This window comes from Sorex araneus, chromosome 4 (assembly GCF_027595985.1).
Source record: "Sorex araneus isolate mSorAra2 chromosome 4, mSorAra2.pri, whole genome shotgun sequence".
In the NCBI taxonomy this organism is placed as follows: Eukaryota; Metazoa; Chordata; class Mammalia; order Eulipotyphla; family Soricidae; genus Sorex; species Sorex araneus.
The window spans coordinates 37,596,334-37,617,128 of record NC_073305.1 but is presented as its reverse complement, the minus strand read 5'-3'; the positions used below and the strand labels follow the sequence as shown (position 1 = coordinate 37,617,128).

The window sequence follows — 20,795 nt, the reverse complement described above, 5'->3', positions numbered from 1 at the left end:
GAGGCGGAGAGCGTCACATCTCCTCACAGGTGGACACACAATGACAAACTCCCGCAAGGAGCCTGACAGCGTCTTCTTACCCAGATGTGGACTTGAGAGGTAGCAGAGGGTGAAGGCTCTCGCCTTATATCGCGCCCAGTGGGGTTTGAGCCCCAGTACCCTATGCAGTCCCCCAACCAGGAGCCGACTGCCAGGAGTAACTCCTGATGCAAAGCCCAGAGTAGACCCTAAGCACCTTTGGGGGTGGGCTGACCCCCCTGCCAAAGAACCCAGCGTTATCCCAGACTTGGGTCCAGGTGACTGCCAGCGTCAGTCCCAGAGCCCTGACAGATCCCTAGGTACAACACTGCATTCTCCACCTCCAAAACCCAAGCCTCCCTCCATCCCGCCTCTTCTCCATGGCACACCCGCATGGTGGGCTGAGTGACTGCGGGTGCTCGCTGCCTGCCGTGCCTCACGCTTCCTCTCCAGTCCTGATGGTGCCATGCTCGTGGACGCCCCCCACAGGCCAATGACCTGACAAGTAGGGAAGTTTAGGCAGGAGAGAGTTCCATGGGCTGGGTCGTTCTTTGCATGTAGGAGGCCCTGGGTTCGATCCCCAGGACCACAGGGTCGCCCAGCACTGTCAGGGTGCTCCCCCAGTATGGAGCTGGTTTGTGTGGCCTGAGTATCACAGGGCGTGACCCCCGAAGCAAAGTCGGGGAGGAGGTTTGTGCAATGCAGTGAAGTCCTTTCTGCTTCTCTCTCTATCCGATGTACCCTAGTACAGGTCCTGGTGTTGTGGCCAGTTAGACTGTCCTGAGGACGCCTCAGGCAGGTAAGGGGAAGGTGGTGGCTAGGACTTGCCTTGTGGTGAGAGAAGCAGATGGTCAGGCCAGAGGCAGGAGCGTGGCGTAGGAGAGCAAGGCCCATCCTGCCGGAGCAGTGACCCAGGAATGACAGGGGGGATGGTTTGACAGTGACACTTGTGCCCTATGATACATGCCAGGGGCTTGGCCCCGGAGGTCTAAGGAGCGACCAAATGCCTTGGAAAAGGGCAGTGCGGATAATAACAATTTTTCTGCTCCTTCCAGGCGCTGTCTAGGTGAGTGCTGGGCCAGCAGCTCTTAAGCCCAATGTGCGGGGGTCCGCGTGATGGTGCAGCAGGTAGGGCGTTTGCCTTGCACGTGGCCGACCCAGCTTTGGTGCCTGGCATCCCATAAGTCTGAGTCTGCCAGGGGTGATCCCTGAGCATGGCTGGGTGTGGCCCCCAAATGAAACAAACCACTTCAATGTGCTTACAGTTTCAGAGTTTTGCTGATGTCAGCTGCGGGCAGGGCCTCCGATCCTGTGCTGCTTCTCCCAAGTACCCACCAGCAGGCTGTCACTCTGCGGCAGGGCTGTCACTCCGCCAGCCTGGGCCCCAAGCGTGTCCAGCGGCTTCCCCTTAGGGCCAGGGGAAGACAGACACGCTGCTAGTTTCATGCTGCTCTGTCTGTCTCTCACCCCTGAGCGGCGCCACTGTGTCTCGCCTTCCACAGGCCCCCTCTCCGCGCCCCTCCAAACGTCCTCCTGGGCCCCGTTCTTCAGGTCTGAGAGGGCAGAGCCCCCTGTGGCGAGCTGGGCTCCAGCAGGAGGGGCTGCACTGTCTGTGGTGGTGTCTAAAGATAGTCTCTGCGTTTAACAGGAAATCAGAGGCTATTGGCTAAACCTTGCGAATAAAGATGCTCAACTTGGGAGGGGAAGGGAAACTCCCGGGCCAGTCTTCGTGGGACCGGGAGCCTCCAGGCACGGCCAGGAGTCCCTTCCAGACTCTGACCCAGGTAGGAGCAGAGGACTCCGGGGGTGAGGTCTGGGGCTCAGGGGGTCAGGGGTCAGTGGTCAAAGATGCTGTTGGCTTTACACGCAACAGGAGATCTTTTATCCTGAGGCTGTTGCAGCCTGACTTGCCGCCTGCAGTGAGAAATATTGTTGAAGTTTATTTGTATTTATTTATTTATTATTTTTATTTATTTGGGTTATTTTTTTTCACTCCTGCTAAAGGACTATATAGGATGCTGGGGATCGAACCCTGGTTGGTTGCTTCTAAGGCAAACGCCCTTCCCACTGTCCTGCTTCTCTGAGAATGTCATTTCTCCATTTTTAAAAAATTTATGTTTTTAATTGAATTACAGTGAGATACACAATTACAAAGCTGTTCATGACTTTTTTTTAAAAAAAAAGAATCCTAGAGATTTTTACTTAGAGGTTCATGCTTGTGTGTTTATGGGTGAAATCAAATCCTATAGAACATGAGATTTTTTTTTTTGGTTTTCTTTTGTTGTTGTTGTTTGTTTGTTTGAGGGGCCACACCCAGCAATGCTCAGGGGTTACTCCTGACTCTGCACTGAGGAATTACTCCTGCTGGTGCTTGGGGGAACATATGGGATGCCAGTGATCGAACCCTGGTCAGTCGTGTGCAAGGCAAGTGCCTTCTCACTATACTATGATGCCAGCCCCCAGTGGGATTTACTTTTAAACCCTCCAGTGGATGCCATCATGAAGAGTCAATGAAATGATAGCCAGAGGGGTTCTTCATGGAAATTGGGTTTGGGGTACTACACAAGTTTTTTCCTGAATTCACATGTGTTACCTGTACAGCGTAAAGATGGTTTTATTATTGTTTGTTGATAGCACTCAAGGCTAATTTCTGGCTGTGCCCTCAGGGATCACTCCTGGCAGTGCTCAGAGAGCCAGGCGGGGGCTCTGGGGATCCATCCAGATGGTCAAGGGCAAGGCAAGCTCCCTGCCTGCTGCACTAGCTCTCCAGGCCTAGCCAAAAGGCTTTAAGCATCTGCAGCTCCCAAGATCTCAAAGCTGAGAAGTGAATGCCACGTAAGATTTTGAGCCACCGTGGACACTGTCCGTGTCTCCCTCCCAGCCCCTAGCAAGGGCACGCGGAGGGCTGCAGGGAGCCTTTACTAAGCTGCCCCTGGGAGTGTAGACGGGACCTAGGGGAAGACCAGGGCAGAGACTGAGTGGGGAAGAAACTTAAAGCCAGTGTGGTTGATTCTAAGAAGGCAGATTGAGGATGGTTTTGATATTTGCCCCCCTCCCCGCACCCCTTCTCTGGCTGGGGGGTGGGGGGAGGTGGGGGAGGGTTTGAGCCACACCCAGTGGTGCTGGAGATTATTGCCGGTTCTGTGCTTGGATTCACTCCTGGTCATGTCAGGGGACCCAGAGGCTCAACCACATGCAAGGCAAGAACCTTAACCCCTGTACTATCTTCATATCCATTTTATGCACTTTGGGGATTTTTTTTATGATCTACATCTTTTATAATAAGCGTCTATTGCACCTAGAGTGAAACGCTTGTATCAGTAAACAGCACGAGCTTGGCGTGTGCAGTATCACCACTGTGGGTGCACCCAGGCTCCAGGAATCTGTCACCGTGAAACACTGTCAGAGGAGAGAAACGACGAGTAGGCACCTGTGTGCAGGAGGCAGGGGCTGGGGTGGGGCTGGGGTGTTGGGAGGGCCCGGCCACTGGGCAGGTAGGTGCATCTGTCCGTCCTGAGTGCCACAAGCGCTGTAGCCGATGCCCTGAGCCCCTCGAGCCCTGCCAGGGAAAGGCTGGACACTGGGAGGCTTTCTGTCCCCCGCCCCCTCCAGGTTATTTTCTCGTCTGTCAAAAGTTGAGACAAGAAAACAGGAGAGTATTGGCCAAAGGGCACCTGAAAAAGTGCTCTCCATCACCAATCATCAGGGAGATGCGAATCAAAACAACAATGAGATGCCATCTCAGGCCAAGGAGACTGGCACACATCCAACAGAGAAAGAGACTCTCGTTCACTGCTGTTGGGAGTGCTGACTGGTCCAGCCTTCCTGGAAAGCAGCATGAACATTCCTCAAAAAATTAGAAATTGATCTTCCTTAGAACCCAGCAATAGAGTTAGTGGGATTATACCCAACTGGCCCCAAAACACTAGGCAAAAAAAAAAAAAAAGCCATCTGCACTTCTCTGTTCATTGCAGCACTATTCACAATAGCCAGAATCTGGAAACAACTCAAGTGCCCGAGAACAGATGAGTGGGGAGAGAAGCTATGGTGTCCCCACACTGAAACACTAGGAAGCTGCTAGGAAACATGAGGCTATGACATCTGCTTATACAATGGATGGGCATGAAAAGTATCATGCTGAGTGAAAGGAATCAGAGGGAGAGGGACAAACAGAATGATTGCACTCATTAGTGGGATATTAAAAAAAAAGTATGTTAATGATAATCAAGGACTGTAGAAACAAGGGCCAGGAGGACTGGTTCGTGGTCGGAAGTTATTACCACAAAGGAGGAGAAAGAGAGCAGTTAGCACAGAAAAGGGACCACTGCGACAAGGATGGTTGGAAATGATCACTCTGGACAAAAATTGAGTGCTGAGAGTAGGTATAGTGACATGAATGATAACCTTTCATTAATAGTATTGCAAACCACAACGCATAAAAGGACAATAAGAGAGAGAGTGAGGGAGGGGGGAGGGAGAGAGAAAAAGAGGGAGGGAGAGAGAGAAAGAGAAAGAGAGGGAGGGAGAGAGGGAGAAAGAGAGAGGAGGGAGAGAGAGGGAGGGAGAGAGAAAGAGAGGGAGGAAGAGAGGTGGGGAGAGAGAGAGAAATAGGGAGGGAGAGAGAGGTGGGGAGAAAGAGGAAGGGAGAGAGAGAAAGAGGGAGGGAGAGAGAAAGAGAGAGAGGGAGAGAAAGAGAAGGAGGGAGAGAGGGAGAAAGAGAGAGAGGAGAGAGAGGGAGGGAGAGGGAGAGAGGGAGAGAGAGAGACGTGCTGCCATAGAGGACTGCAGGGGCGGAGGCAGGTCAGGAGGGAAACTGGGGGCATTGGTGGCAAGAAATGGGCACTGGTGTGACTGAAACTCAGGGACAATGTTATAATTATGTATCTCATAATGATTCAAATTTTAAAAAGAATTACAAGACATTAAAATAACATGAGGAAGAAGAAGAAAAAATAAAAAAATAAAATAAAATAACATGAGGAAGGAGGCTGGAGAGATAGTCTAGTGGGTAGCGTGCCTGCGTTGCCACCCCGCTAACCCAGTTCAACCCCTGGTACCCGCTGGGGTCCCCCCACAGCCCCACCATGAGTGATCCCTCTGCACAGAGCCAGAAGTAAACCCTGAGCACCTCTGAGTGTGGCCCCCAAGTAACAAAACCGAACCAAACCTTGAGGTAGAAAAGTCCTGTGCCCAAAGGGAAGCCGATTAGGTATATAAGAAGCAGGCGAGTAGAGCGGGAATGCGGCTCCAGGCTGCCGCGTGCCTCGAAGGCAGCTGAGACCCTGCGTTGCACCCCCTGACACTGCAAAATTAAATAAACAAATAAAGCCACACATCAGGTTCCTCCTGGGAAGCCAGTGCTTCCTGCATCGGAGAGGGGAGAGGTCATCCTTGCCAAGGCAGGTGGACAAGGGCCTGGGCTTTATAAGTCAGGGCTGCTGGTGTTTTGTTTCCTGAACCTTGGAGATGTGTGCGCACATGCGCGTTTGTGTGTGTGTGTGTGTGTGTGTGTGTGTGTGTGTGTGTGTGTGTGTGTGTGTGTGTGTGGTGGCTCAGAACCAGAACCCCTGGAAAAAAAGAAAAGTGAACTCAGCAAGGTCCCTGGTGACTTGCCTCCCTTCATCTCTTGGTTCAGCTTATTGTGGGGGCAGGAAACAGCCTTAGTCCTGATCCGGTGTGACCCGGGATCGCCCTGAGACTAAGGGCTTCCCCATCCCTAGGAAACAAGAGTTCTGAGGCGTCAGCCACACGCCAGCCGCACCCCTTCCCTGCTCTACAACGGCCACCCACCTTTTACTCAGCTCACGGGGGCTTGGCTGAGGCCCGGATTTTGCCCCCAGCCCCTGCTAAGCCCCTGGTCCTGCTACCACAGGGCCTGGCCAGGCGCTGCGAGTTGCTGCAGCTGAGTGACAGGGACAAAGTGAGTCTGCTGGGGGGAGGGGAGGAGGGAGGGCATGGACCAGGAAAGCTCCAGGAAACAGTGCTTGCTGCTGTGCTGGAAGCGGACCTCGGGAAGCCGGTGGGCCTTGAGAGCACTGAAGACTTTCAAATGAGGTTGCGAGGGGCGAGAGTGGAAGGACAGAGCAGCGCTGACCTTTCACTCCCTCTTGGCACAGGAAATACCCCATTCCCACGCTGGCCGGGGCCACCAAGGCGTCAAAGCCGCAGGGGGCTCTGCAACCACAGCCCTGGCCTCGGAGGACCTCTAGCCCCGGGTTCAGTCCATTGAGTGCTCAGCTCTTCCTGTCCTACTTGCACGCCACATCTCTGCTTAACGCTGGGCAGGCGACATGCATTGGGAAAGCTGGAAGGGCAGGGGTGCTCCTGGTCCCCAACAGGCCACAGTTGCCCTGTTGGCATGGCGAAGCTACCGGGAGGGGTAGGGTGGGGTGAGGATTTCTTCAAAGACAAGTTCCCAGCGGTACATCCAGGGATTCTTTTTTTTTTTTTTTTTTCTTTTTGGATCACACCCGGCCATGCACAGGGGTCACTCCTGGCTCTGCACTCAGGAATTACCCCTGGCGGTGCTCAGGGGACCATATGGGATGCTGGGAATCGAACCCGGGTCGGCCGCGTGCAAGGCAAATGCCCTACCCGCTGTGCTATCGCTCCAGCCCCCCATCCAGGGATTCTGAGGCCTGCAGGCTCGTTTCTCCTGTCGTGACTGGGCCCAGGAGAGCCAGGATGCCTCGTCAAGGGCACATAGATGCCAAGTCCTGCTTTGGAGGCTTCCGCTGAATCCCGATCTGTTCTCTCCCCTCCAGGGGTGCTCAGAATTTGCTTTCCCCCCTCTCCTCACCAGCAGAAGGACTGACTGCTTATCTCAAGGCTCCCTGGCCACAGCAGACGCTACATCCCCTCATCTTTCCATCTGGCTAAAGTCCAGCCTCCACCCTGTCTCTTAATTCTCTCCCCAGCCCCTTTGCCCTGTTCCTTAAACCCATGTTCATTCGGCACAGCCCAGGACCAGGGCGGTGATTGATAGCATATTGGAAGGTGATCTATTACCACGTCACTACCCAGGCAGCCAGAGAGGACCCTGAGAGCCCCCCAGTGCCGTCTCTCAGGTCCCTACCAAACCACCCCAGCCCCTTTTTCAGAAGTTCCATAATCCTGACTTTTATTACTTTTATCTTTTGTGGTCATAAAAGTCTGCATTTTTATAGATGTATATAGAACTGTACTCTGAATATGCCTCCCTAAGCTACTGGACCATGTTGCCTGTTACTGACCTTCAAGTACTTCATATATAAGGACTCACACTTTTCTTTTTTCTTTTTGGGTCACACCCAGCAATGCACAGGGGTTACTCCTGGCTCTGCACTCAGGAATTACTCCTGGCAGTGCTCAGAGTACCATATGGGATGCTCGGATTCGAACCGGGGTCAGCTGCGTGCAAGGCAAACGCCCTACCCGCTGTGCTGTCACTCCAGACCCTGGACTCACACTTTCCTGATTCATGTTTTACATATGATTACATATCTCAGGGGACATATCTACACACACACACACACACACACACACACACACACGCATGCACACACACACATGCATGCGCACATGTTTATCCACAGCATCTCCAAAAGGAAGGTTTGCAGGTGTGTGTCACTCGCAGTAGAGCCGAGAGCAAAGTTGGCCCTCGCACGGTGGAGACCCACACAGCCAGGGTGATGACCATGCCATGGCCACAGTACCAGCAGCACCGACTCTTTGCTGCCAGAAGGCTGACGGGAATTCGTAGACTAATGCAGAATCTGCCCCTCTCCTCTCACTGTCGCTAAGTGCCCAACAGACACGGCTTCTGACAAGACTGACTGCACTGCTCTCAATCTCCCATCACTTACAGAACCGTAAGTCAGCTCATACGATGAAACGCAGGACACCACACCCCCGTTCCTGACCCCTCATGATATGTTAGATCAAAGGCCCGTTCATTCTCCTCTCATGACCTATACCAAGGTCACTTATAAGTTTTCCTTATCATTTCTTAGTGTGGACGTTGAGAGTCCCACCCCCCCCCCCGCCCCGCCCACCCACTCATCTTCCCTCTCCTGTCTGGGTTCTCTCTGAATCCTTAGACAAACCTGGGCTTTCTTGAAGTCTCCCAGAACATGTTAGCCTCTCCCCCACACCAATCTCACTTTCTTTTGTTTCTAGTACATTCCTTCCACTCAGTTTATTGGAGAAAACCTCCCTGCACTTAGACCCTCAGTACCTTTGGCTTCAACTGCCATCCTCCCCCAAAACCCACCATCTCTGCCTTTGTCTGCCTGAAAGATCATCCCAGCTTGCAGGACTCAGCCTAGAAGTGCAAGGGCCGTAGCACAGGGGGAAAGTGCCTGCCACATGCCCTTGAGAGTGTGATCCCAGGGTGTGTCTATGGGCACAGTGATTGTTACTCGGCTCTTTATTTGTTTATTTTATTTGTTTTGTTTGTTTGTTTGGGGGCTATACTCGTCAATGCTCAAGAATGAATCCTGGATTTGTACTCAGGAATTACCCCTGGTGGTGCTCAGGAGACCATATGGGGTGCCAGAGATTGAACCCAGGTCGGCTTCACGCAAGGCAAGTGCCCTACCCGCCATACTATTGCTCCAACCCCTCAACTCTTTAAAAGAACATGACACATTGCCATTCCCAACAGCATGGATAGGCCTCGAGGGCACGTCGCTAAGTCAAACATGCTAGACAGAGCAAGACCCACACTGAGTTCACACCCAGGCAGAAGATAAACAACTCAGGAACAGGCATGTGCCTTTATGGTACAACACTTGCCTTGCATCTGTGAGGCCCTGGATGTTGACCTTGGGGCTGATGAATGCAAACAAAAATGAAATCCAGAGACAAAGAGCAGGAAATACCCAAACCAATGAACAAACAAAGCAGAAATGCCTAGATTTTTAAGAGCAAATCCCTGGCTGTTGGGAGAGAAGAGAGAAAAGGTAGATGAAGGTCAGGGTCAGTCATCTGGTAAAGGCACCGAGTAGATCTGTAGTGTGGTGAGTGTGATGAAGTTTAGACTCAGCAGGGATTGATTCATGTAGTTGTAGGGCTGAAAAGCATATCATGCCACAAACAAGAAAATTAGTTTATCTGGGGATGCTTCAGGGACTGTGTGGTGCTGGGGGCAGACGCCCGCAAGCAAAGCCTGACTCCAGGCCCTTGAGAATATCCCCAATCTAATCACACACACACATATGCACATACACACATATATAGATATAATTTTAAAATTTTATTATTTTCAAGAAGCAAGGCAGGGGATGTAGCTCCTCGGACAAGCTCATGTTTTGTGTATATGAGATCTTAGGTCCTATGCCCAGTAGGAAGGAGAAAGTTTGCACAATAGCAAGGTTTGGGGCTGAGTTGCTTTAGGGGGTCTTGCTTTGAAGGAGATTCATGTGGGACAACTTTGCACGGGGACTGGAGAAGAGCTCGTGATGTGCCAGGTCACGCCTCTGCATAGAAGGCAAGGCCCCGTCTCTGCTCTCTCCTGCCGGCTCAGCCTCGCCCCTCGCTGCCTCCGAAAGCAGGTTTCTTACAAGACAACTGTCACTGCAGATGGCAAAACCATAGAACATGACACTCAGGAGCCAAAGATCTGGGGGCAAGGGATGGAAGAGGGGCTGGATCTTCCTACCTAGTAGGAAGAGATGGGGGGTGATGCTTAAGACCTGCCCCATCTCAAAATGCATGACTCAGTTCTGATCTCTATGCAGACAGAACCTCATCAAAATGCTCGTGGCTGAAGGCCAGTGGCTCCCAGGCCCGTCTTCTCAGGCCTGGGATGCAGGCTGCTCCTTCAGACTATTCTGCTGGGTTCTTGCTGAAGAGCAAGTCAGTTCTGGTCAGGCCCCTAAGATGGTCTGGACCAGTGCTTTTCTATCAGCAACTGGGGCTTCAAAGCCAGTGCTATTTCAATGAATTTTTTAAAAACAACAACAACAAACCCAATTTATTATAAGTCCATGATTTACCAAGATATTCCTAATACAGTTGTTTCAGGCTATTCAATACCAATGCCAACACCAGCGTGACCAACCCTCCACCAGTGACCCCCAGTCTCCCACCTACCATCCCAGCCTGCCCCCTTGCAGGCATAATCCTATTTACTTCATATCGTTTATTACAACACAAAAGAAACGGAATGATCAAATCTTAGATTGGTAAGAGTCGATCTGTGATAATTGTTCTATCTCACAATGATGTTACTAAACATCGTCTGAGGATCTGCTGTTGGTGCTACTTGGGCGTCTGTGCTGTTGTTTAGGCTCATTCATCGTGGTGGGCTTCTGTGTAATTTCCCCCTCAGATCGGCTGTGATCCTACTGGACTGATGGCACTGTGAAAATCTGAGGTGCTGTCCGAGTTGTAACTCTGGGACACTTTGGTGGTTTGGTAGGTTCATGAGGTTCAGTTGTGGAGTGGGGCCTTCTTTTTCTTCTTTTAAGTCACTTTATTTTGGGGGGATGGGGCAACATCAGCAATGCTCAGGGTTTACTCCGGTTCTGTGCTCAGGGGACTACACATGATGCTGGGACAGAACTGGTGCCAGCTGTGTGCCAGGTAAGCCCCTTAACCCCTATACTATCTTTCTGGCCCCTTAAAGCCAGGTCTTAACAAAATGATAATAAAATACATAGTAAATAGTATTGAGAGTGGGCTGGAGTGATAGCACAATGGTAGGGCATTCGGCCAACCCATGTTCGATTCCTCCACCCCTCTCGGAGAGTCCAGCAAGCTACCGAGAGTATCGCGCCGCATGGCAGAGCCTGGCAAGCTACCCATGGTGTAACCGATATGCCAAAAACAGTTACAATAAGTCTCACAATGAGAGATGTCACTGGTGCTCGCTCAAGCAAATCGATGAACAACGGGATGACAGTGACAGTGACAGTGACAGTGACAGTACTGAGAATATGACTCAAGTGTTAGAGCACAAGCTAGGTATCGATCTGAGTTTGAACCCATGGCAGTATGCTGCCCCCTCACCCCCTGCCCTGCTGGAAGTGGCCCCTAAATAAATAAATAAATAAATAAAAAGAGGAGAAGGGCGATAGTCCAGGGGGTTCTGTGCACACCTTGCATTGCTTGCACGTGGCCGACCTGGGTTCGATGCCTGGCACCACTCAATTCCCAGACATGGGCAGCTGCAGCTTTGAAGGCCCCCAAGTACCCCCAGGGTGCCCATGTAATCTCTGGCTCCTGAGGGCCTGAGCAACACTGCATCTTCTCATCTTCTGGCCTTCAAATAGAACCCCAGCCCAGTCGGCTGAGATCTCAGGGAGGGGGCCCTGGTCATTCTGAGCACTGCTTGGGAGTGCCCCCCTCTGAAAAAGAAATTAAAGGAACAGAGGCAGAACCATGATCAAACTGCCCTGGGTCCCCCCACATCTGTGGGAAGTGTGAGCCCCAGGAGGCTCCCCGCTCTGGAAAGCAAAAATCAGCCAACACTTGCACCGTATTTCCTCTAGAGAAGCACTGTAGCCCTGTCATCTCGTTGTTCATCAATTTGCTCGAGCGGGCATCAGTAACGTCTCCATTGTGAGACCTGTTGTTACTCTTTTTGGCATATCGAATATGCCACGGAGAGCTTGCCAGGCTCTGTTGTGCAGGCAGGATACTCTCAGTAGCTCGATTGGCTCTCCGAGAGCGACGGAGGAATCAAACCCGGGTCGGCCGCGTGCAAGGCGAACGCCCTACCCACTGACCCCTAGAGAAAGAATCCCAAATTTCTTTGCTATTTGTTTGTTGGATTTTAAACGCCAAGAATCAAACCCAGGCCCTCACCTCTGCAAGAGGTCTACCCCTGGGCCACGTCCCCTCCACCCTTGGTGAGAGGGTGAGAGCTGGAAACTTCACCAGTGAGAAACCCAAGCAGTGGCAGAAGAGATAGTGACCACCGGCATCTGCCTCAACCGCCTGGTCTCCATCTGAGTCAGAGGGAAAGACCCAGGTGGAGTGTTCAGACCAGTCCTGGACCGTCTCCTCCGCCAAGGGTGCCCTGGCTCTGGTTTTCAGTTCTGGTTCTGGAGAAGTGACCCATGACAGCCTGCCCAGAGGAGCAGCCTGGGGAGGTGGGGGGCGGGGGGCATGGTGGTTTTTTTTTCTTTTTTGGGGTCACACCCAGTGATGCTCAGGGGTTACTCCTGGCTCTGCACTCAAGATTTATTCCTGGCAGTCCTCGGGGGACTATATGGGATGCTGGGAATCGAACCCAGATCGGCTGCAAGCAAGGCAAATGCCCTAGCCGATGTAGTATCGCTCCAGCCCAGGGGCATGGCTTTAAATCGAGGTTCTCTGGCAGTTCTCCGAGCACCTGCCAGTGGCACAGGGCAGGGCAGAGACAAGTTTCTCAGGCAGGCTGGCGGGAGAGCGCCAGGGGGGCTTGAGGGGGAGGGACGTGTGGTGTGAGGGCAGCTCCTCTCCCCTAAGAGCAGAGGCTTCCAGAGAAGAAGCCCCGACTCAGGAGCACAAAGGCCTGCCTGGGTGGGTATCTCCGGGATCAGAGTTCCAAGAGCGTCATGTTTCCTGTGGTCCCAAGGCAAACAGATACAGCCTGACTCAGTTTCCCCTGTGGCCTCCAGCCACAGATAGACACCATGGAGGGGCGGGAGGGGAGGGATCCAGCACTAGAAGAGGCACTGGATCTAGGAATCAGCGAGCCAGAAGGGAGAGTGAGGGACAGAGGCGAGAACATGGATCGGACCCCGCCACGGGGACGGGAAGTGAAAAGGGGAAGCTGGTTGGAAAGTGGTTAATGATGACTCCCCCCGCAGAAGGAAAAAGAAAAAGAAGAGAAAAAAATTTCACAAATAAATGAGCGGTCTTGAGAAGAGGAAGTGGGTCAGGGTGACAGAGCCACACGGGCAGCCTGCCCGCCATGCCGTTATAACATGTCTTTCAACATCTACTCCTGGGTGTGTGCCAACTGTGTGCACCCCAAGCTTCTGGCTCCCCTTTTCCCAGCCCCACATCACATAGTCAAAGTTTGATTTAACTGGAGAGAAGGTCCAGATGGGGAGGGAAGAACAGAAAAGGGCCTGAGGTGTGCCCAGTGGAGTTGGAATTTCTGTTCTTTTTAGGGGGGTGCCACACCCAGCAGTGCTCAGGGCTTACTCATGGCTCTGTGCTCAGGGATCACTCCTGGCAGGGCTCAGGGCACCACAAGAGGTGCTGGGGATCGAACCTGGGTCTGCTGTGTGTAAGGCTACTGGCTACCCTACTTGCCGTACTATCTCTCTAGCCCAGGATTCCTGTTCTTGCTGGCCATGACTTTAGAATGGGCGGTCTTGGGGTCTTCCTTGTTCAAGCATGCCCTGGCAGGCAACACCTCCGCTCCTGAGCCCTGTCTATGTGGGACCCAGCTGAGGTGCTGCTGTCCTCACTTTCCTCCCTGGACACTGGTTTTCAGTTTCTGGTGTCCCCAGGGCCCAGGAACCGCAGTCTCATGTGAAGGGCCCATTCAGTCCCTCCCGTCTCTGAAGGCCACTCAGAAAGGACACTCCCTGCTCCCATCTGCTGGGGCCACACCTTTAGCTTCAACTCCCAGTGGAGAATCCAGAAAGGTCCTCCCAGCGGGAGCCCTTCTCGGGAGCTGGATAAAGCCCTCGCACTCTGCATAGGCCTTTAGCTCAGGGCTCTTCACCCCTGGGAGACGGCTGACCCACCCGGTGTCCAGCCGTCAGCAATGTCTCCCATCCCGTTGTGCACCTGGGGGGCACCCCATCTGCAGAAGAGAACCTCGCGTCCTCCCACTATTCAGTCTTCAGCAAACTCTGTCCCCACAGCAATGACAAGGCCCTCAGAGGCCGAGCAGTGCCTCACCCTTTTCTTCTGTGTCCCTGCCATGCCCTTGTAGCCTTGTATGTGTTTGCAGAGTGGTGGTCTCCTCAAAGGGGACCCCAGTACAGCATGGCGAGGGGCTGGATTGAGAACCTCCATGTCACTCATCAAGGCAGTCAGCTGCCTTTTTTCCAAACTGGCCCGTGTGTGTGTGTGTGTGTGTGTGTGTGTGTGTGTGTGTGTGTGTGTCTCGGTGGGGGGAGGGGCTCCCAACTGGTGTTCAGCAGGGCTGAAGGCCACCCCTGTGATGCTCTACTACCCCGGCCAGTGGGTTTATGACTGTTGCTCATGCCCTGTTGGATCTCGGGGGGAATTCTCCAAGGCTGCATCCAGCCATGCTCTAGGGACAAGGTGGCAGTGGTGGGGATTGAACTCAGGTCTTCTGCACGCAGGTCAAGTACCTAGAGCACCTCTCTGTCCCCTTCTCCATGCTCTTGTCCCAGCCCTCTCCTCCCTCTCCCACATATCCCTGCAGCCATGTATTAGATCGAGGGCTTTCCCATGGAACTGCAGAAGGAATTCGATCAATAACAGTACAGGCCCTTTAGCAACGAGCCTGGCAACTCAGAAAAGGGTGTCCCTGCTCCCTCGCACTCCTCAGTGGGGAACACAAAACAGGAAGTCTTTTCCAGGCCACGAAATGAAGGAAAACCTCCAGGCCAGACATCTAGAGCGGCAGTGAGAGGTGGGAGCCTGCAGGCAGCTGGGGTGTGCCCAAAGGTCTCCAGCGTGTCTGTCTTTGCATCTGTGTCCCCAGGAGCTGCCACGGCTGCAGCAGGACCACAGGACAGTGCTGTGAGCAGGCCCCGAGAAAGAAGCCCGGTCCTACAGCAGGGACCCACTGGCCCAGCCCTGGGAATTTAGCTCAACCAGGACATCCAAGTTCCCGCCAGTCTTCCTGCTCTCTTCCCCAGCAGCTCATGACGCTCACTCCGAGACTTGCCCAAGGTCCCCGGGAGGCAGGCATGGTGCCAAGGGTAGAAAGCAAATCTTCTACATGCAGGCTGGCAAAATCCAGTGTGCAAAATACCAAGTGTCCCACGGTACCTAGTGCTTGGGAAATACTCTAAGGCTCAAAGGATCAACTGTAGCGCAACCGTAGCCCACCCTTGGGGTCAGCGCCGTAGCACTTTCCCCTGGGGAGGTGTGTGTGTGTGGTGGGGGGTGAGCCAAGGAGGATGGGAGGGGCTGGGTCTCCCTGGCACTCCCTGACTTAGCCAAGAGCTAACTAGCTTCCCTCTGATGCAGCACAGTGGTAGAAAGAGAGAGCTCGTTGACAAGCCACGGTCCCCAGCAGCAAGCCCCCTTTCTCTGTGTACACTATTGAAGGGGAGACGCGCAGAGCTCAGGAACGGGCTGCCTGGCCCTGAGCAGTTCCACTGAGTCACGGGCAGAGGCTCCTCTCTGAGAAAGGACCTTGCAGCCCAAAGCCAAGGAAGCAGATGGGGAACTGCATCCCAGCCTTGAGGCCCAGGTTCCGGAGGACGCTGGGGCAGAGGGGAGAAGGGCGGCGGGCAGAGGCAGGCGGGGCTCGGCCAGCTTGGCTGCACGAGTTCTCACCTCGGTGGGCACCACCTTGTGAAACCGCAGTGAAAAGGATGCCAGTGCGGAAACGCCTGTGGCTAAGGAGTGCGAACCCTGCCTTCAGTTGTGGTGGGGGAGGGAGGCAGTGCCAACCAGGAGGGGCGCCTGAACGAACGAACGAATGTGCTTGGGGTTTCTGAGGGGGCTGTGGTGTCGCCAGGAAGAGGAGGGCGCAAAGGACTGGAGCGAAGGGGCTGCTCTGAGGCCTCCCGGCTCCTGAGGGGGCAGTGAGGGGAAGGAGAGGAGGAACCAGACCAGGTTCCCAGCCTGGGCGTGAGAGTCTGAGCTTTCTGTGTCTGTTCAGAAGGAAACAGGAAATGAGAATGGTGAGGGGAGGCCAGGCCAGGCCAGGGCAACTAATTATTGGATTCATTTGCCCCGCCAGGCCCAGCCTGCCCCTCCCAGGCCTGTGACGAGTCCTTCACAGGAGGCTGGTCTGGCCTCTGAACCTCCTGGTTAGAACTGAGGAGTTTCTAACAGGTTTTCAATGCTGAAAACCTCAGTGGTGAGATTTTCAGTGCTAATCCTGGAAAATTCCCTGGCAAACCAAGACATGGTGAAAGGCTCAGTCTCACCCATTAAGGAGAAGGACAAGAAGTGACCAAAAACAAAAACAAAACAAAACAAAACAAAACCAACAGACTGGAGATAAAATAAACCCTCCACACTCTGTGCTGGAGTTGTCCACACCTCAGTATCAGGTGATTGATTCCTCTTCTTCTTGCCTCTCTCATACATCCTAAATAAAATCTTTTCACTTCACAAAACAAACAAAACCAAAGCTGAAGGCATCTCTGTCATAGGTCTGTTCGAGGCTCTGGAGAAAATAGAAGAGCAGTTTTAGCTTCCTGCAGGAGAAATCAGGTCCCCAGGGCAGAAGAGGTGGAGATAAAGGAAAGTCCGGGAGCGCTGCCTTGAGGTGTGGACTGGAAGTGTGCATCACGGCTGAACAAGCACCACCTCCCCACTTTCTTCTCAACCCCAGAATTCTCTCCACTCCCCCTTCCACGTGCTGGCCCTACTACCTCTCTCTTGACAGAACTCTTGAAAATCCAAGCTCAAACCTACAGAGGTCTACGTGCAAATTAGGCATGCAAACTGGCAGTTAGTCGAGCCGTTAACTGAGACATTCACAGCGTGGCTGAGGCCAGTCACCCAACCCCACAGAACTGTGCGCTCAGAGAGATCCACTCCCACCTCCCTCACAAAGCTGATGGGAGCTGTGTGCATGACCTGAGAAATGTAAGGGCCATCAGAATTTCTAATGTGGGAGCCGGAGCAGTAGTATAGTGGGTAGGACATTTGCCGTCCACGAAGCTGACCCAGGTTCGATCCCCGGCATCCCATATGGTCCTCTAAGCACTGCCAGGAGTAATTCCTGAGTGCAGAACCAGGAGTAACCTCTGAGCATTGCTGGGTATGACCCAAAAAGTTAATAATAATAATAATAATAATAATAATAATAATAATAATTCTGAATGTGTTTCTCCAGGAACTAATGCTGTGGCTTATTTTCTTTTGTGATCCAGGACCTCACCATGCCCACCCACTCCCCCGAATCCAGTCTAGACGACTTTGAGTACGATGAGTTTGCCGAAGCCTGCCACGTGGGGGACATCGTGGCCTTTGGGTCTGTCTTCCTCTCCATCGTCTACTCCCTGGTCTTTGCCTTTGGCCTGGTGGGAAATCTGTTGGTGGTGTTTGCCCTCACCCACAGCCGGAAGCCCAAGAGCATCACGGACATTTACCTCCTGAACTTGGCCTTCTCTGACCTGCTCTTTGTCGCCACCTTGCCCTTCTGGACCCACTACCTGGTCAGTGAGCAGGGCTTCCACAACGCCGTGTGCAAACTCACCACCGCCTTCTTCTTCATCGGCTTTTTCGGCGGCATCTTCTTCATCACCATCATCAGCATTGACAGGTACCTGGCCATTGTCCTGGCCGCCAACTCCATGAACAGCCGGACGGTGCAGCACGGCGTGACCATCAGCCTGGGGGTCTGGGCAGCTGCCATCTTGGTGGCGGCACCCCAGTTCATGTTCACGAAGCAAAACGGAAACGAGTGCCTCGGTCACTACCCAGAAGTCCTAGAGGAGGTCTGGCCTGTGCTCCGCCACGTGGAGACCAACCTCCTTGGCTTCCTGCTTCCTCTGCTCATCATGAGTTACTGTTACTTCCGGATCATTCGGACCCTGTGTTCCTGCAAGAATCGCAAGAAAGCGAAAGCCATCAAGCTGATCCTTCTGGTGGTCGTCGTGTTCTTCCTCTTCTGGACGCCTTACAACGTTTTGATTTTCTTAGAGACCCTCACCCTCTACGACTTCTTCCCCAGCTGCGACATGAAGAGAGACCTGAGGTTGGCCCTCAGTGTGACCGAGATGGTTGCCTTCATCCACTGCTGCCTCAATCCTTTGATCTATGCGTTCGCTGGGGAGAAGTTCAGAAGATACCTTTCCCACCTGTACAGGAAATTCATGGCCGTCCTCTGCGGTCGCTCTGTCCACGCCAGCTTCTCCCTGCCGGAATCACACCGGAACAGGACGGAGAGCATCATCAATAGCAGCTTCACTCACTACACCAGTGACGGGGACGCCTCCATCCTTCTCTGAGCTGCTCCACAGAAACCCTGCCACCCGCGAGCCTGACACCGAATGCTGAGGGGGGGCCTGATCTCCACTTGCAAGAAGTGACAGAATCGGTGTCCCCCTCTGGAGGAACCCGAAAGTCATTTTGAGGATTTGGATGATGAAGGGTGGGCAGTGTCAGGGATCTTTGCAAGTGACACACATTTGACTTCGACTTGACTCAGCCTGGAAAGGGGCTGGGGAGGGAGGTGAGAATTGCCCACCATGTGGCTTGGACAAAAACGTGGTAGAAGCCTTAGAGTATGTGGAAATGTGGGCCTAAAACTAGCTAGAACCCTCTCTCCGGCTCTCAGATCTGAGGAGAAACAGGACTCCTGGACTTGACAAAAAAAAAAAAAATCAGCTTTGGCCAGAGACCGCTTTCTCTCTGCTCTCAAGGACAAATCTCCCAGAGAGAAGCCTGGGGTGTCCACCCCCGGATGGGGCAGTGGTATCCACTGAGGCGGGGGCCGGGAGCAGCTTTCATTCCCTCCTTGTTCGAGAGATGCAGGAAGACTGATTCTCAAGAGGCTGGAAGAATGGGTGCTCTTTGGACCAGAGAGAACAGAACTGTTCACCCACTCTATCGGAGTCCCACCCCGCCTCCCCCAGACCACACAGCCAGCACACACTGCCAGCTCCTCCTCACCACACCCTCTTCCAGCATGTTCCTAACCCACAGAGTCTCCCCACCGCCCCCCACCCCATCCCAGGGTCTAGCATCAAGTGGGAACTCAGAGGCTTTCCATTGTGGGGTCCCACCAGCAGATTCTAGGAGGCTCCCTTCCCCCACCGCATCAGCCAGATCTTCTCACACATCTAATCAGACTCCCGAATCGAGGGAAATGAACAGAAGGAAGCCAGGCCAGAAGGGGTAAGCGGTGGCTCCCAGTCCCAGCTCTGTCACTGAGAGCTTGGTGCCCACCCAGTTTCAGTCTCCTGCTCTGGAGAATTATCTCTTCATGAGCTGCAGAGATAATGGTACCTTCCACATCAGAAGGATCCTTTCCAGCTCAAGGATCCAGCTACCGCTCACAGGGCTTCCAACCCTCTGATCCGGATCACAGACTTCAGCTTTCCCCTGGCATAGCCCTTTGCCTATGCAATGTGGCTTATCGAGTTTGGAGAAGCCAACGGGCTCTGTCTAGAAGGCTGCTTCTCATGTTGACACTCAATGAACACTCCGGGAATATAGACTGAGTGTCCTCCTGGTCCCAATCCTCCCAGGATATTGCCTCTCAATCACCTCATGGCAAACTTCTGCCCATCTGGGGGCCTGGAGAGATAGTACAGTGGCTATTGCCTTGCATGGAACTGATCCAAATTCAATCTCTGACATTCCATATGGTCTCCCAGGCGCTGCCAGGAGTAATTCCTGAGTAATCCCTGATCATAGCCAGGTGTGGCCCAGCAAACAAAAACAAAACATCTGGAGAGAACTGCCAGCCTAGAGAGATAAGGTCACGAGAGCAGCCAAGGGCGTAAAAAGGTCTGGAGAATACAGGGTCTTTGAGATAGTATATCGGTAAGGTGATTGTTCTGCCTATGGCTGATAAGGGTTCGATCCCTGGCATCCCATATCATCCCCAAGCACTGCCAAGAGTAACTCTGGAGTACAGAGCCAGGAGTAACACCTGAGCATTGTCAGGTGTGGCCCCCAAACAAAACAAAACAAAAAAGGAAGTCAGAAGAGCAGTGAAGGGCATGAAATAGTCTAAAACATTAAAGCTTACAGGAAAAACATTACTAATGCTCAGGATGCTGCCTCTCTAACCACATTCCATTGTCAGTTGTCCCTCCGACTTCTTCACAATCTCATATTTGCATTAGTAATATGCAGACAATTTTGTAATCTGCTTTCCACACGTACGCACCCCTTCTTAACACAGGCCAGAAATAGCTCTCTGCTTTCATAGACTTTCACAGTGATCAGTTTCGAAGACTCTGCCAGGTTGTGCACACACGACAAGCATCTGACTCATTGCAGTGTCTCTGATATGTTCTTGGCAGTCTGCGTGTTTGCTAACTAAATTAGAGAGTGAATCACTTCCCATCAGGATCATGTACTGTCATTTACTCACCATTGCTCTGTGGATAAACATTTCATTTGTTTCCAATACTTAGAAAAATACTCATTTACAGCACGTTTACCCTTGTAGTTTTCTTTCTTATTTCCTTTGAATAAATTGATTTCCCAGGAGATGGTTGAGCCAAAGGGTACAGAGACTTTAAACCTTCCACACATATATATGACATTAATATATTACAAAACCATTATGGAGTATATAGTATTTGTCATCTGAGATCCAGAGCTGTTCTAAAGATGGGGAAGACATACCCTGTACCCTCAACGATTGAACATTTAAATACAGAATAGAGAGGTGAACAAGTAGGCATACTTCATATTAGTGATAACACGAGGGTAGTGGCAACTGACCTGAATCTTTCAGGACAAGTCATTCTCCAGGAAAGAAGTGATCAGCATCATAGGTAAAATGAATGGCATGTGCAAAGGAGAGAAGGAGAGCGTGGAGGCGTAGGATAGGGAAGAAGTGACTGTCGAAAGCCAAGGAGAGCAGATAGGGAGCTGGGAACCTGGAGGAACATTGGTTCAACCAACCAACGGTACATACCCAACGTAGTTTCATTGCATTTGCATTATTAGATCTTTATTCTAGTTGTTGAATCCTGAACTTTTTAATCAAACATTAAACTAGATCTGGA

The 20,795-nt window shown here is 52.5% G+C and overlaps 1 protein-coding gene across 1 annotated transcript; it reads left to right on the top strand.

Annotated features, from left to right (window-relative positions):
• Positions 1-1,655: 1,655 nt before the first annotated feature.
• CX3CR1 (C-X3-C motif chemokine receptor 1) lies at positions 1,656-20,273 on the top strand. Its single transcript, XM_055136935.1, has 2 exons — positions 1,656-1,802; positions 16,977-20,273. The coding sequence occupies exons 1-2, from the start codon at positions 1,704-1,706 to the stop codon at positions 18,054-18,056; spliced, it is 1,179 nt and encodes a 392-aa protein (XP_054992910.1). The 5' UTR covers positions 1,656-1,703; the 3' UTR covers positions 18,057-20,273.
• Positions 20,274-20,795: the final 522 nt, after the last annotated feature.

Excerpts from the sequence above, each read along its gene's own strand:
- CX3CR1 (XM_055136935.1), top strand. The coding sequence starts at position 1,704 with ATGCTCAACTTGGGAGGGGAAGGGAAACTCCCGGGCCAGTCTTCGTGG. Across the intron at positions 1,803-16,976 it reads CCTTCCAGACTCTGACCCAG|GACCTCACCATGCCCACCCA; the intron begins GTAGGAGCAGAG and ends TTTGTGATCCAG.